The sequence below is a fragment of the Amphibalanus amphitrite genome, unplaced genomic scaffold, assembly GCF_019059575.1.
Source record: "Amphibalanus amphitrite isolate SeventyFive unplaced genomic scaffold, NRLGWU_Aamphi_draft 000150F_arrow, whole genome shotgun sequence".
In the NCBI taxonomy this organism is placed as follows: Eukaryota; Metazoa; Arthropoda; class Thecostraca; order Balanomorpha; family Balanidae; genus Amphibalanus; species Amphibalanus amphitrite.
This window is the reverse complement of record NW_024881645.1, coordinates 403,218-417,105: the sequence shown is the minus strand read 5'-3', so window position 1 is coordinate 417,105 and position 13,888 is coordinate 403,218. Positions and strand designations below refer to the sequence as shown.

General features: G+C 54.2%; 1 protein-coding gene across 13 annotated transcripts in view; it reads left to right on the top strand.

Annotated features, from left to right (window-relative positions):
• The window catches only part of LOC122382912 (potassium voltage-gated channel subfamily H member 6-like), a 53,755-nt gene extending 40,074 nt beyond the window's left edge, over nt 1–13,681 (top strand). For 3 of the 13 annotated variants that reach the window (XM_043368843.1, XM_043368844.1, XM_043368854.1), the window contains 7 exons: nt 5,356–5,436; nt 7,903–8,050; nt 8,323–8,475; nt 8,808–8,970; nt 9,369–9,492; nt 9,808–9,886; nt 11,059–13,681. In XM_043368843.1, coding sequence (XP_043224778.1) covers nt 5,356–5,436; nt 7,903–8,050; nt 8,323–8,475; nt 8,808–8,970; nt 9,369–9,492; nt 9,808–9,881 — 743 coding nt within the window. In that variant the 3' untranslated portion in view covers nt 9,882–9,886; nt 11,059–13,681. Of the gene's footprint in view, nt 1–5,355; nt 5,437–5,782; nt 5,888–6,459; nt 6,803–7,902; nt 8,051–8,322; nt 8,476–8,807; nt 8,971–9,368; nt 9,493–9,807; nt 9,887–11,058 lie in introns of those variants that run through there. The other 10 variants (XM_043368850.1, XM_043368851.1, XM_043368845.1 and 7 more) reach the window with 9 other exon arrangements.
• The last annotated feature ends 207 nt before the right edge of the window (nt 13,682–13,888 follow it).

Here is a 13,888-nt window from a genome sequence, read left to right as displayed (position 1 = left end):
TTTCAGTTAAAGCATGGCGTAATCGCAGTCAGTGGCATAGCTCAAAATGCGTGCATTTAATTGCCTCTTCTCTTGCCTCAGCTGTCGCAGATAATGAATGATAAAACCTTGCAGCATCGCTAAATTTGCTGAGAACGCTGCACCAATTGGATGTCCGTGAAGTTAGCGTCAGCAACAGCAACGAATACAGCGTCGGATTCAGAATCGCTTAAAAAACTCATGTTAGGTCAATTGGGGGACGGGGAGCAAGAATATGACCTTTATTTGGCCCTAGCTCTTACCCCTTACCCCTTAATCGGCCCTTAAAGGACGGGGCGCGTCAAAAGTGCCTCAAGGGTTCGTCTGATTGCCAAAATAAGGGTCGCAATCGATTCCTCGGGTCAATATCTAGCCGCAGCCTCGGGTTCCAGATGTGTGCAACTTACCCCTTACCCCTTAATCGGCCCTTAAAGGACGGGGCGCGTCAAAAGTTCCTCAAGGGTTCGTCTGATCGCCAAAGGGTCGCAATCGATTCCTCGGGTCAATATCTAGCCGCAGCCTCGGGTTCCAGATGTGTGCAACTTACCCCTTACCCCTTAATCGGCCCTTAAAGGAAGGGGCGCGTCAAAAGTGCCTCAAGGGTTCGTCTGATCGCCAAAATAAGGGTCGCAATCGATTTCCCGGGTCAATATCTAGCCGCAGTCTCGGGTTCAAGATGTGTGCAACTTACCCCTTACCCCTTAATCGGCCCTTAAAGGACGGGGCGCGTCAAAAGTGCCTCAAGGGTTCGTCTGATCGCCAAAATAAGGGTCGCAATCGATTCCTCCGGTCAATATCTAGCCGCAGCCTCGGGTTTCAGATGTGTGCAACTTACCCCTTACCCCTTAATCGGCCCTTAAAGACGGGGCGCGTCAAAAGTGCCTCAAGGGTTCGTCTAATCGCCAAAATAAGGGTCGCAATCGATTCCTCGGGTCAATATCTAGCCGCAGCCTCGGGTTCCAGATGTGTGCAACTTACCCCTTACCCCTTAATCGGCCCTTAAAGGACGGGGCGCGTCAAAAGTGCCTCAAGGGTTCGTCTGATCGCCAAAATAACGGTCGCAATCGATTCCTCGGGTCAATATCTAGCCGCAGCCTCGGGTTCCAGATGTGTGCAACTTACCCCTTACCCCTTAATCGGCCCTTAAAGGAAGGGGCGCGGTAAGGGGTATGTTGCACACATCTGGAACCCGAGGCTGCGGCTAGATATTGACCCGGGGAATCGATTGCGACCCTTATTTTGGCGATCAGACGAACCCTTGAGGGCGTTTTGACGCGCCCCTTCCTTTAAGGGCCGATTAAGGGGTAAGGGGTAAGTTGCACACATCTGGAACCCGAGGCTGCGGCTAGATATTGACCCGAGGAATCGATTGCGACCCTTATTTTGGCGATCAGACGAACCCTTGAGGCACTTTTGACGCGCCCCGTCCTTTAAGGGCCGATTAAGGGGTAAGGGGTAAGTTGCACACATCTGGAACCCGAGGCTGCGGCTAGATATTGACCCGAGGAATCGATTGCGACCCTTATTTTGGCGATCAGACGAACCCTTGAGGCACTTTTGACGCGCCCCGTCCTTTAAGGGCCGATTAAGGGGTAAGGGGTAAGTTGCACACATCTGGAACACGAGGCTGCGGCTAGATATTGACCCGGGGAATCGATTGCGACCCTTATTTTGGCGATCAGACGAACCCTTGAGGCACTTTTGACGCGCCCCTTCCTTTAAGGGCCGATTAAGGGGTAAGGGGTAAGTTGCACACATCTGGAACCCGAGGCTGCGGCTAGATATTGACCCGAGGAACCGATTGCGACCCTTATTTTGGCGATCAGATGAACCCTTGAGGCACTTTTGACGCGCCCCTTCCTTTAAGGGCCGATTTAGGGGTAAGGAGTAAGTTGCACACATCTGGAACCCGAGGCTGCGGCTAGATATTGACCCGAGGAATCGATTGCGACCCTTATTTTGGCGATCAGACGAACCCTTGAGGCACTTTTGACGCGCCCCGTCCTTTAAGGGCCGATTAAGGGGTAAGGGGTAAGTTGCACACATCTGGAACCCGAGGCTGCGGCTAGATATTAACCCGGGGAATCGATTGCGACCCTTATTTTGGCGATCAGACGAACCCTTGAGGCACTTTTGACGCGCCCCTTCCTTTAAGGGCCGATTAAGGGGTAAGGGGTAAGTTGCACACATCTGGAACCCGAGGCTGCGGCTAGATATTGACACGAGGAATCGATTGCGACCCTTATTTTGGCGATCAGACGAACCCTTGAGGCACTTTTGACGCGCCCCGTCCTTTAAGGGCCGATTAAGGGGTAAGGGGTAAGTTGCACACATCCGGAACCCGAGGCTGCGGCTAGATATTGACCCGGGGAATCGATTGCGACCCTTATTTTGGCGATCAGACGAACCCTTGAGGCACTTTTGACGCGCCCCTTCCTTTAAGGGCCGATTTAGGGGTAAGGGGTAAGTTGCACACATCTGGAACCCGAGGCTGCGGCTAGATATTGACCCGAGGAATCGATTGCGACCCTTATTTTGGCGATCAGACGAACCCTTCAGGCACTTTTGACGCGCCCCGTCCTTTAAGGGCCGATTAAGGGGTAAGGGGTAAGTTGCACACATCTGGAACACGAGGCTGCGGCTAGATATTGACCCGGGGAATCGATTGCGACCCTTATTTTGGCGATCAGACGAACCCTTGAGGCACTTTTGACGCGCCCCTTCCTTTAAGGGCCGATTAAGGGGTAAGGGGTAAGTTGCACACATCTGGAACCCGAGGCTGCGGCTAGATATTGACCCGAGGAACCGATTGCGACCCTTATTTTGGCGATCAGATGAACCCTTGAGGCACTTTTGACGCGCCCCTTCCTTTAAGGGCCGATTTAGGGGTAAGGGGTAAGTTGCACACATCTGGAACCCGAGGCTGCGGCTAGATATTGACCCGAGGAATCGATTGCGACCCTTATTTTGGCGATCAGACGAACCCTTGAGGCACTTTTGACGCGCCCCGTCCTTTAAGGGCCGATTAAGGGGTAAGGGGTAAGTTGCACACATCTGGAACCCGAGGCTGCGGCTAGATATTAACCCGGGGAATCGATTGCGACCCTTATTTTGGCGATCAGACGAACCCTTGAGGCACTTTTGACGCGCCCCTTCCTTTAAGGGCCGATTAAGGGGTAAGGGGTAAGTTGCACACATCTGGAACCCGAGGCTGCGGCTAGATATTGACACGAGGAATCAATTGCGACCCTTATTTTGGCGATCAGACGAACCCTTGAGGCACTTTTGACGCGCCCCGTCCTTTAAGGGCCGATTAAGGGGTAAGGGGTAAGTTGCACACATCTGGAACCCGAGGCTGCGGCTAGATATTGACCCGGGGAATCGATTGCCACCCTTATTTTGGCGATCAGACGAACCCTTGAGGCACTTTTGACGCGCCCCGTCCTTTAAGGGCCGATTAAGGGGTAAGGGGTAAGTTGCACACATCTGGAACCCGAGGCTGCGGCTAGATATTGACCCGGGGAATCGATTGCGACCCTTATTTTGGCGATCAGACGAACCCTTGAGGCACTTTTGACTCGCCCCTTCCTTTAAGGGCCGATTTAGGGGTAAGGGGTAAGTTGCACACATCTGGAACCCGAGGCTGCGGCTAGATATTGACCCGAGGAATCGATTGCGACCCTTATTTTGGCGATCAGACGAACCCTTGAGGCACTTTTGACGCGCCCCGTCCTTTAAGGGCCGATTAAGGGGTAAGGGGTAAGTTGCACACATCTGGAACACGAGGCTGCGGCTAGATATTGACCCGGGGAATCGATTGCGACCCTTATTTTGGCGATCAGACGAACCCTTGAGGCACTTTTGACGCGCCCCTTCCTTTAAGGGCCGATTAAGGGGTAAGGGGTAAGTTGCACACATCTGGAACCCGAGGCTGCGGCTAGATATTGACCCGAGGAACCGATTGCGACCTTATTTTGGCGATCAGATGAACCTTGAGGCACTTTTGACGCGCCCCTTCCTTTAAGGGCCGATTTAGGGGTAAGGGGTAAGTTGCACACATCTGGAACCCGAGGCTGCGGCTAGATATTGACCCGAGGAATCGATTGCGACCCTTATTTTGGCGATCAGACGAACCCTTGAGGCACTTTTGACGCGCCCCGTCCTTTAAGGGCCGATTAAGGGGTAAGGGGTAAGTTGCACACATCTGGAACCCGAGGCTGCGGCTAGATATAAACCCGGGGAATCGATTGCGACCCTTATTTTGGCGATCAGACGAACCCTTGAGGCACTTTTGACGCGCCCCTTCCTTTAAGGGCCGATTAAGGGGTAAGGGGTAAGTTGCACACATCTGGAACCCGAGGCTGCGGCTAGATATTGACACGAGGAATCGATTGCGACCCTTATTTTGGCGATCAGACGAACCCTTGAGGCACTTTTGACGCGCCCCGTCCTTTAAGGGCCGATTAAGGGGTAAGGGGTAAGTTGCACACATCTGGAACCCGAGGCTGCGGCTAGATATTAACCCGGGGAATCGATTGCGACCTTTATTTTGGCGATCAGACGAACCCTTGAGGCACTTTTGACGCGCCCCTTCCTTTAAGGGCCGATTAAGGGGTAAGGGGTAAGTTGCACACATCTGGAACCCGAGGCTGCGGCTAGATATTGACACGAGGAATCGATTGCGACCCTTATTTTGGCGATCAGACGAACCCTTGAGGCACTTTTGACGCGCCCCGTCCTTTAAGGGCCGATTAAGGGGTAAGGGGTAAGTTGCACACATCTGGAACCCGAGGCTGCGGCTAGATATTGACCCGGGGAATCGATTGCGACCCTTATTTTGGCGATCAGACGAACCCTTGAGGCACTTTTGACGCGCCCCGTCCTTTAAGGGCCGATTAAGGGGTAAGGGGTAAGAGCTAGGGCCAAATAAAGGTCATATTCTTGCTCCCCGTCCCCCAATTGACCTAATATGAGTTTTTTAAGCGATTCTGAATCCGACGCTGTATTCGTTGCTGTTGCTGACGCCAACTTCACGGACATACCAATTGGCCAACTATTCTTAGTTGATAACATTGTAGCATTTTCTCTTACTTTCTATTCTACTTTCGATGCGAAAATCAACTATAGATGCACATTCTGTCACTCGGCCCTCCCACCGTGTCTGTCTGTGTCTCGATGTCCCCGTCCTAGCTTGTGACTGTCCAGCGACCTCCGTCTCTCCACTGTGAGCAGCACTGCGCTCTGTGCTCGGTCCCGTACAGTGGTGCGCCCTCTATCACAGCCACGCGCCCCACCGTGCGCCACTTCTCACCCGTCTCTCCAACTCTGCACCCGTAGGAGTGTTCTCCAACATCAAACGGTCGATCACAGACCTGCGATTGTTGAGAAGTGAACGGCACGAGCTAGAGCCGCAGCCAGGTAGGCGCCGAGCCTCTGTAGCTGTCTGTCTGTCTGTGTGTCTGTCGCATGCCTCCCAGTACTGACCCTCCAGCCTTGTCGCCGTATGCGAGTGTGTGTATGCCCAGCTTGCTTGCCGTGTACGAGTACACGACCTCTGCCACTGGGGCCTGAGTTGGTTGGGGCCAGAGCCAGCCGAACTCGTCGTGTGGACCGCATCTAGAAGATCACCGGAGGTCGTCGGAGGTATGCGGAGACTGCTGGAAGCTCCCCAGAGGTGACAAGGTTCTGGAGACGCGCTCTTAAAAGTGCCGCGGCACGGACGGAACAGACAGAAGGGCTGAGCGCCGCACGCCGCTGTTCGCAGGTGGTCTGTCGAGCACGCTAAACATAGTCAGTGCCGTGGTCAAGTCTGGCAAACAGGAGCAGAGTCTGCGCTCCTCTCAGCTGCTGGGCGCCGACCTGACGCTAGGTAGAGCCGGCATTCGAGTGACGACTAACTCCGAGCCCGCTGCTCTGTGCCCGCCCCTGCCCCCGCCCCGCCCCCGTCCAATACCCCGCCCCGATCGGCGAGGGAGCCGTACCCTCACCTTCCTTATACCTCTCCCCCTACCCCTACCCGTACCCCAGAGCCGAATTTCCTTTCACTTATCTCACCCACCGTCCCCGGCTGGCCCTTATGGGTTATTTGTTCACCCCGTCTTTGGTTCCTTTCTTCTCCGTGTTCTCTTTCATAAACCCGCCCACCCCACCGCCTGAGAACCTCTCTGTGTAGAGCAAGCATGCCCTCATGTATGACTGTTAGTAGTTCTCTCGGTCGTGTGTTTCTCTGGTGTATGGACCGGTATGATCATGTGACCTATTAGAGTCGATCTCTTAATGATCTGTTCGCTCTTTTTGATCTGTGGAACTGTCTCGGTGACTTGTCGGACGCTCGTGCCGTCTGTTAATTTCATTTTGCACGGGCTATGGTAATGGACTATGTTGTACGAACGATATTGTGTACATTATTGGGCTCTGAATCTGGCGGCGTTATGTTCGAAGGATTGAGGCACAGACACAGCGACGCGTCCGCTAGGTACCACCGAAACTGGCGAGGCAAGTGCTAGAGTCACACACTCTGTCGACTCTAACTATAGTGTGCAGTGGCTAAATACAGTGACTATCACGGCTCAGCGCAGTATTGTGAGCTTTTATGTCGATCCATGTACTATATGGTCATTGCAGCTTCCGCGGAACCAACCTGAGCAACGCTATTATATCAGTGTGATTAGTGCAATTTTTATATGTTGATGTGACTAATCGGTCTACAATTACGCGATAGATACATTGCGTAATGCAAATGTTTTGCAAGTGAGTATAGCTTCTTATCCTACATTCGTAAAAAGCCTGCAATGTTGGCACAGTCGGCATTAAACGCCTTTCTGCACAGTTTCAACACAAACACTATATGTGATTATAAAAGATCAACTTATTCTACATGGCTAACCTATACAATATACATAAACCCTAATCGTGTCAAAATTAAACCGATACATTTGTTATGAAGACAATTTTTGTTTTGACATTAATCTCGGGGTCTTTTCGTGTTCCGCTAATAAATGCTACTTTCTGTGGCTAACATTACTCCCGGTGCTAACATGTGTTGATCTGTGTGCGCTTTGTAACCCTGGTGGCTTTCGCAAGTTCTGTTGTCTGTGATTTTAACATCTGTATTGCAGCGTTGTTGATATGTAATGACTGATGTGGAGCGGTCTCTAGCAATGAGGGAGATTGGACCAAGGCGTTCGCCATGAGCATTCGGTTGCAGTTATCCCGCATAAAGATCAAACGCTCCATATAATTCAACTTTGGGTTAACGACAGTTTAGATACAATTATTGTGTAAAAATGTCGATAATCGTATCCGGTCCGAAAACTCAGCACTGCATACAGATTCCCTTGCAAATGTGCACGTTCAGTTACATTGGATACCGATGCATTATTTAATTTCGAGGCTATCATCCGATCTTTCATTAGCTTTGTTGACAGGAGCGCACCGTATACATGTAGTTGCAGATGAATGTAATCGGTCGCAGCTAGATGATATCGCTGTTACGTTTAATCATATTTTGTTGTTTTTATGATCGGAATGGTGAATCGTTGAAATGTAACGATAGTAAAATTTCAATGTTTGAAATGATCAACCATGTTAGGGCGAACGTCGTAGTTCAATCTCCCATCATGCATTTGGTATGCCTTTTTGGTGGTGGGCATGATGACCATATACAGGCATTGTTGTGGATGACATTCGGATGTGACTCAAAGTCAGCTAAATGACTAAATGACAGAGAAGGATTAGTGAACTAAATGACAGAGAAGTCATTTAGTTCACTAAATGCCTTGTAAGATGCGTGTCTTTTTAAAAGCTTCCATATCAAAGAGGATAGCTTGCTGTGTAGCTGTGTCCCGTCTGTCCCCGCTGACTGTTTCATGTGCCGGCCGCCAGGGTCGCTAGTGCAGCGGCGGCACTCGGAGATCCCCAGTCGCTCGTCGTGGCTGTCTCGGCGCGAGCCGGAGCCGGCAGCGGCGGCGGCAGCGGCGGCAGAGACCGTCAGCAGCGCAGCCGTCAACGCGCGGATAGACGACTTGAGCAGGTGAGGGGAGGCGCCGATAGACGTCCTAAATAGGAGGGGTACCGCTGTGAGCTCAGTTAATGGTTGAATTTGCATCCTGTGTTATGTGATGTTTACTAAACCGGTAGCAGTCCGTTTTCCGAGCACATTCAGACAGTGCTACAATGACGGCCGTTTGACTGACCGCTCACGTCTCTCCCTCAGACAAGTGCAGCGGCTAGACAATCGGCTGTGTACTGTAGGCGTATAGTCAATCACAGGTGTTTGACTAACTGGGAACGTCTCCCCCTCAGACAAGTGCAGCGGCTAGATGACCGGCTGCACGAGACGCTGGAGACCATCGTCGGTCTGCTGCGGGACCGGGACCGGGACCGGGGGTGTACGGACCGGCTTCAGGTCACCGACGAGAGACGGTCCCCCTTCAGAGTACCTGACTCACTACAAAGGTACACACTACACATGCAAAGGTCCTTTAGAGTAATGTCAGAGATCATGTTATTCTAACAAGTGGCTTTCAGTTGAGTTCACAATTGCCCACGCTGGTCTGCTTCAAAACCGGAGTACTTCGTCAGAACTGAGAGCTTTAGAATGACTCGATAACATTAACGTGGTTAAGGATAAAGTCATTTTATCGTGATGAATTCAACCAGTGCGCCACACACCATTTCCGCTACTATGAGGCTTGCACAGTCTGGAACGCCTTGTGGCATGTTTCGTGATAAAATCGCTTCACATGCAGCGCCACACCTCCCACTGACGCGGTGTGTCCGTGCCGCAGGCGCCAGCCGTCTATTTCGCCGTCGGATAACGGCGGGGGCGGCGGAAGCGGGGGCGGCGACCCGTGGCAGCCGGCGATGCCTTCCTCCCTGCCGAGCGATGCGCCGGCCGGCGGACGGCCACCGCCGCCTCGCAGCCACTCGCAGCCGGTGGATCTGACCCAGGTCAGTGGTGCATCATGGATGACGTGTCACAACGGTCGCCTGGCACCTATCTCCTGACGGTTTAGGGTATAACCCCGTCTGACAGGGGGAGACAGGGTCAGTTTAGACGACTCGGGTCAGTATGGAGGGGAGGAAGGGATAATAAAAAGACATGAGTCCATAGTTTAGTAGAGACGTTTGAGGTCAACGTAGCTTTCGTGGAGTTGATTTCATCCAATCAGTTGATGTCATACCATTACCCAGAAGAAAGTTCCGTAAGACGATGATGTTTTAATGCTCACAGATCGGGTTATCTCGACTGCTCACGTCTATCCACAGTCTATGGGCCCTATCAGACCCCCTCGACGGTCCACAGTGGCACCTGCTCTAACCTCCGACCCTGGTTTTGGTCCCCACAGTTCCCCCCTCAGCGGTCCAGCTGGGGTCGGCAATCGTCCCTGTCCCCGGCCGCCGAGCCGACCGGGTCGACGGGCTCGGCGCACCACCGGACGGCCGCCACCGCACTCCAGGTAGAGGAGGCGTGTAAGCAATGTTCCGCTTCTCTCCCGCCTCCCTCCCCGCCGCCGAGGGCCGCACCGGGCCCCGTCCGGCCCGGCCGGCGCCAGTAGGCTCTCTCTCCTCTGGTGTCTCTCTGTGTGCGTTTGTGTGTGCGCCGCCTCCGCCAGCGGCGTGCGCTTTGCCGCGAGCCGCGCCTGTGCCTGGGCGCGGCCAGCTCTACTCTGTGGCTGTGTCGTGTTGCTGGAATGGCTTGACACTTTTTGATGGCCCCGTCTCTTTGCTGTGGGTGCGCGGGCGCGGGGTGTGGGGGCGGCTGCTGACGCTGTGGTCGTTCGCTAGGTGGCGCCGGCGCAGTCGGCCGACCAGGCCGAGAACAGCTCGTGACCGACAGTGGTGACACGCCGCGATCGTGAATAACGTGAGAGAGCTCGACTCACACGGCGCGCGCAACACTCACACAGACTCGGTAGAAATGTAACTTACACGCAGCACAGTCGTACCACGATATCGGTACAAACGGTAGACGCAACACCAAGACACTGACGATAAAATGTCTTTACCGATTTATGATGCTTCACCGTTCCATGCTTCTATCCTCAGGATACTGAAATCCTTCTCATCCACGCCGCAACCCCCCCCCCCCCCCCTCCGGGCTGGACAGGCAACTTTATCTCATGCGGGCTGCTCCCTTGGAGCGGCACCGCTGCTCCCGAGGGAGTGCACCCCGTAGCCGGGTGCAGTGAGTGCCTTGGGGCTGGGTGGCCTGTCCTCTGGACGGGCTCAGCCCCGGCGACTCACTAGGGTGCCTGCCCAGACCAATGTCTCCCCCTATATCCTATCATCCTCCCGGCTCTGAAATGGTCTAATTGGACCGAAAGGGCCTAACCCAACAAAACAAACAAAACAAAACAAAATATGATGCTTCAATGATATCTATCTAAATTGACTAGCAGTATACTCACACTTGACCTAAAATGGATTTTTATGAGAAAGAAAATATGAACGTTTGGCCACGGGCTGCTAAATTAAATGGCTGCCCGAACTACAGTAAACGGTGTTTTAAAAAAAAAGCAAAATATACACATTGTATACCTACACATTGTAGTGGGTTTACTCTAGTTTTTCTCTTTAGGTAGCTAGGATGTGCAGATCACAGCGTGCTTACTATTTAGTTGAGGTCTAGTTGGGCTTCTGTTTTATGTCTAGCTGTAAATCTGGCTTCTTTCCTACCTATTCTCCCAGCGTTGTCGCTTTGTCAAATGTCGAGTGAAAGCACCTGTGCATGCATATCGAAATTGTTCGCATAGGTGCGTAATTTTGTGCCTGAAATTCGTGAACACATTGAACATATCACTCGGTATGAAACGACCAAAAGACCTTTTCATTTGCATTTTTGAGAGCATTTCAGCATATATTGCTATTCGCGATAAACGTACATGCCTGAATACGAAAGAGAATGTCACATTTCATTATATTTACAAATTACACCTCTTTTCAAGCTCAATTGACCAGTTGTCTGCGCTAGCCGCTCAGCCCTCAGAGGAACTGTGAACCCAGTGTGTTGACTGTCCGCTCTGTGCCCGCTTCCAGGAGCCGTCCGTCAACCGTGAGTCTCGCTCGTCAGACGTCTAGTGCTCAGCGCGCCTGTCTGGCGGACCCGGCGGCGGCTCGGTGACCTCTGGTGACCTCGAGTGACCTCAGGGGACGGCTGGGCGCCGAGGTGCGGCCGGGCTCGGTCGCGCGGCGCACGCAGTCAGCTGGCGCGACCTGTCAGCCCGAGACCGCCTCACCGGCCAGAACCACCGGCCCGGCGATCACACGGCCTCAGCGGCTCGGCTGCATCGGCTCCACTCATCTCGGCAGTCAGCTGGTGGTCGGACAGCTTCGGACAGCCCCTGTGCTACGGTCTGCAGGTGGCGCCACCAGGGGGTGTGCAGAGGTCGCCGGTGACGCGTTGTAGATGGCGCTGGCTGCGTTGGAGCGCTCAGAGAGGTAGTGGCCACTGGCCATGACACCTGGCCACGCGGCCTTCTCGTGTGCGACGGTGAAAGGAGCGGGCGTGAAGTGTCAGTGCGTCGTGGCCAATTCGGCGTGCGAAGACAGAGGAGGTTCGCGTAGCTCGGAGTCGCGTGTCGAGATCGGGTAGAGCAGGAGAGGAGTACCGTCGGAAAGAGTGAGCGTCCGGCTGCCAGCGGCCGCGGAGCCGTGCCGTGAGGCGGTGTCATGACTCAGGAATCTGTCTATATCAGGGCGCGCCGCCGGGCCGCCGGGCCGGCCAGCTGACCGGCGAGCGCCGCGCCCGGCCACGTCTCGTAGCCTACAGCAGTGCACAAACACTCCCACCACTTCTATATTCCTCTTCTTGTCACTCTTACCTTCTATAATATCGCGGCTTAGAGGGCGATGCGTCGTATCGAGTGCACCCTCGACCGACAGCCGTCAAAAGCTGTAGAAACGCTTACTTACTCGTTCACTACGTCCTCGGGACGGGTCGGGACCGCGCCGCCAGTCTCCCTCTATTTCTCGGCGCGGCAGGCCCGGTCGAGATGGCTTGGTGAACACCGTCCGTATTCAATATTCATGCGATCACCCATCATCGGTCCGAGTAGCGAACCGTTCGCCGATTCCACGATTGTCACGGCTGCTAGTGGGTTGTATTTCGCCGGCTTCCGTGCAGGTGCTTGGTCATCGTTGCCCATCTCAGTTGTCATATAGGTTTGTGTGTTATCCTTGAAGTGTTCCTTGTGCCTGTTGATTTGGTTGTTCTCCACCAATGGATGCGTGCTTGTTACTCCCAAGTTCTTCCGAATTCCTTCCTTTACCGCTCTGATCTAACCATCGCAAGGATTTATACCCTGTTGATTAGTCGTTACCCTTTTGAACCTCTCTGAAACCTTTCGTTATCATGGGCTTAAACCACGCTCTGCCCGCCACCATCCCTTGACCCTGCCCGACTTTTCCCCTGGCGTTTTCTCTCTCTCTCTCTCAGCCTGTTGTCTGTCCGTCTGGCGGCTGGTGCTGCCCTGGTGGCGCTGTAGCCCCCACCCCTCCGCCCCAGCCCGTACGGCGGGGTGTATGTGATATGGCGAGGTCCGTATTCTCATTCCAGGCGCGACGAGCCATCGCGCTCCGCCGCTCAGTAGTGTGCAACTATACACGATACGCAGGTTTATATTATACGCCAGCGGGCGCGGCGGCTAGTTAAGCGTAGCGCGCCGGGCTGGCCGCGAGGGATATCTGCCTTGCTCGGGCCCGCGGACTGGCGGCTGCCCGTCCGCTGCGCCGGATCGGCAGCACGCCGTAAGATCTGACTCGGGGTGTGCGGGCCGCCACCGCCGCTCGCGCGCCGTGCAGCCTCACCTCGAGAATGCCTGCCTTTAGCACGCAATCAAAATGCTACCGGCACCGTTCAGCGATCGACCCCATTTGGCCCCCGGACGCGCGCGCGAGCCGCTCTGTCCGGGCCCCGCCTGCAGATCACCCGCTCCGCTCGCTCCGTCTGTTTGAGTCTCCAGAGTCGCGCCCGAACCTCGGACAGGCCAGTCTCGGATGGGAAATCAAAACGGGAAACTGCCTTACGCCCATTTCGTGGCCGGGCATGCCCCGACCCTCCCGTTTGTTGCTGTTATGCGTTTCCCTGAATTTTACGTTTTGTTATGCTGTTGGTAGTTGTTTCGTGGCTTTCCTCTATGTGTCTGACCTGGCGCGCAGGAGGGAGGTATTTTATACAACCGACGCGTCGTTGCCAGCGCTGGCGGGCCGGTCACGGAACGTCCGGTCCGACATCGGACCTCGGCTGCCCACCTCAGCCGCCCCACCTGACCGGAGTTCCTGTCGCACGCGCCCGCCACTCACAGCCGGAGCGCCGGCGCGGCGTCCGTTTGGATAGGTTGCCCGTTTGGTTTGTGGTCGTTGCTCTCTGCCCCTCTCTGTCTCTGTCTCTCTCTTGGCGCGCGGGTGACTCTAGGGCGTCCCGTGGCCGCCGAGTGCGCCGCGGTGTGAGGTGGTGGCCACTGCAGAGAGCGAGCGAGCGAGCCAGCGAGCGCGAGAGAGCGAGAGAGCGAGCGTGTGTGCGCATTGTGCGGCGAGCGGCGCCGCCTCCGGCCCCCGCCGGCACCCAGGGCCGACTGGCTCACACAATACGGCGCTATTTTAAGCGAGATTACTAAATGAGACATCACTGTAATAAACGTTCAAACTGCAATAAGGAATATCTGCGTTTGTGTGTGGAGCTGTGGGGATGCAGAGTCGAGCAACAGTGAACAGACGAACATGGCAGTAGCGATAACTGTCTGAAACGTCGCAGTGTAGGATAACTAGCGAGGTTAGAGAGGTCATTCGCATATTCTAGCTATCAATCTTTGAACACACAAGTACTTAATGCAATAATAACAAAATAAAAGGCTTCGTCCGGCCACCT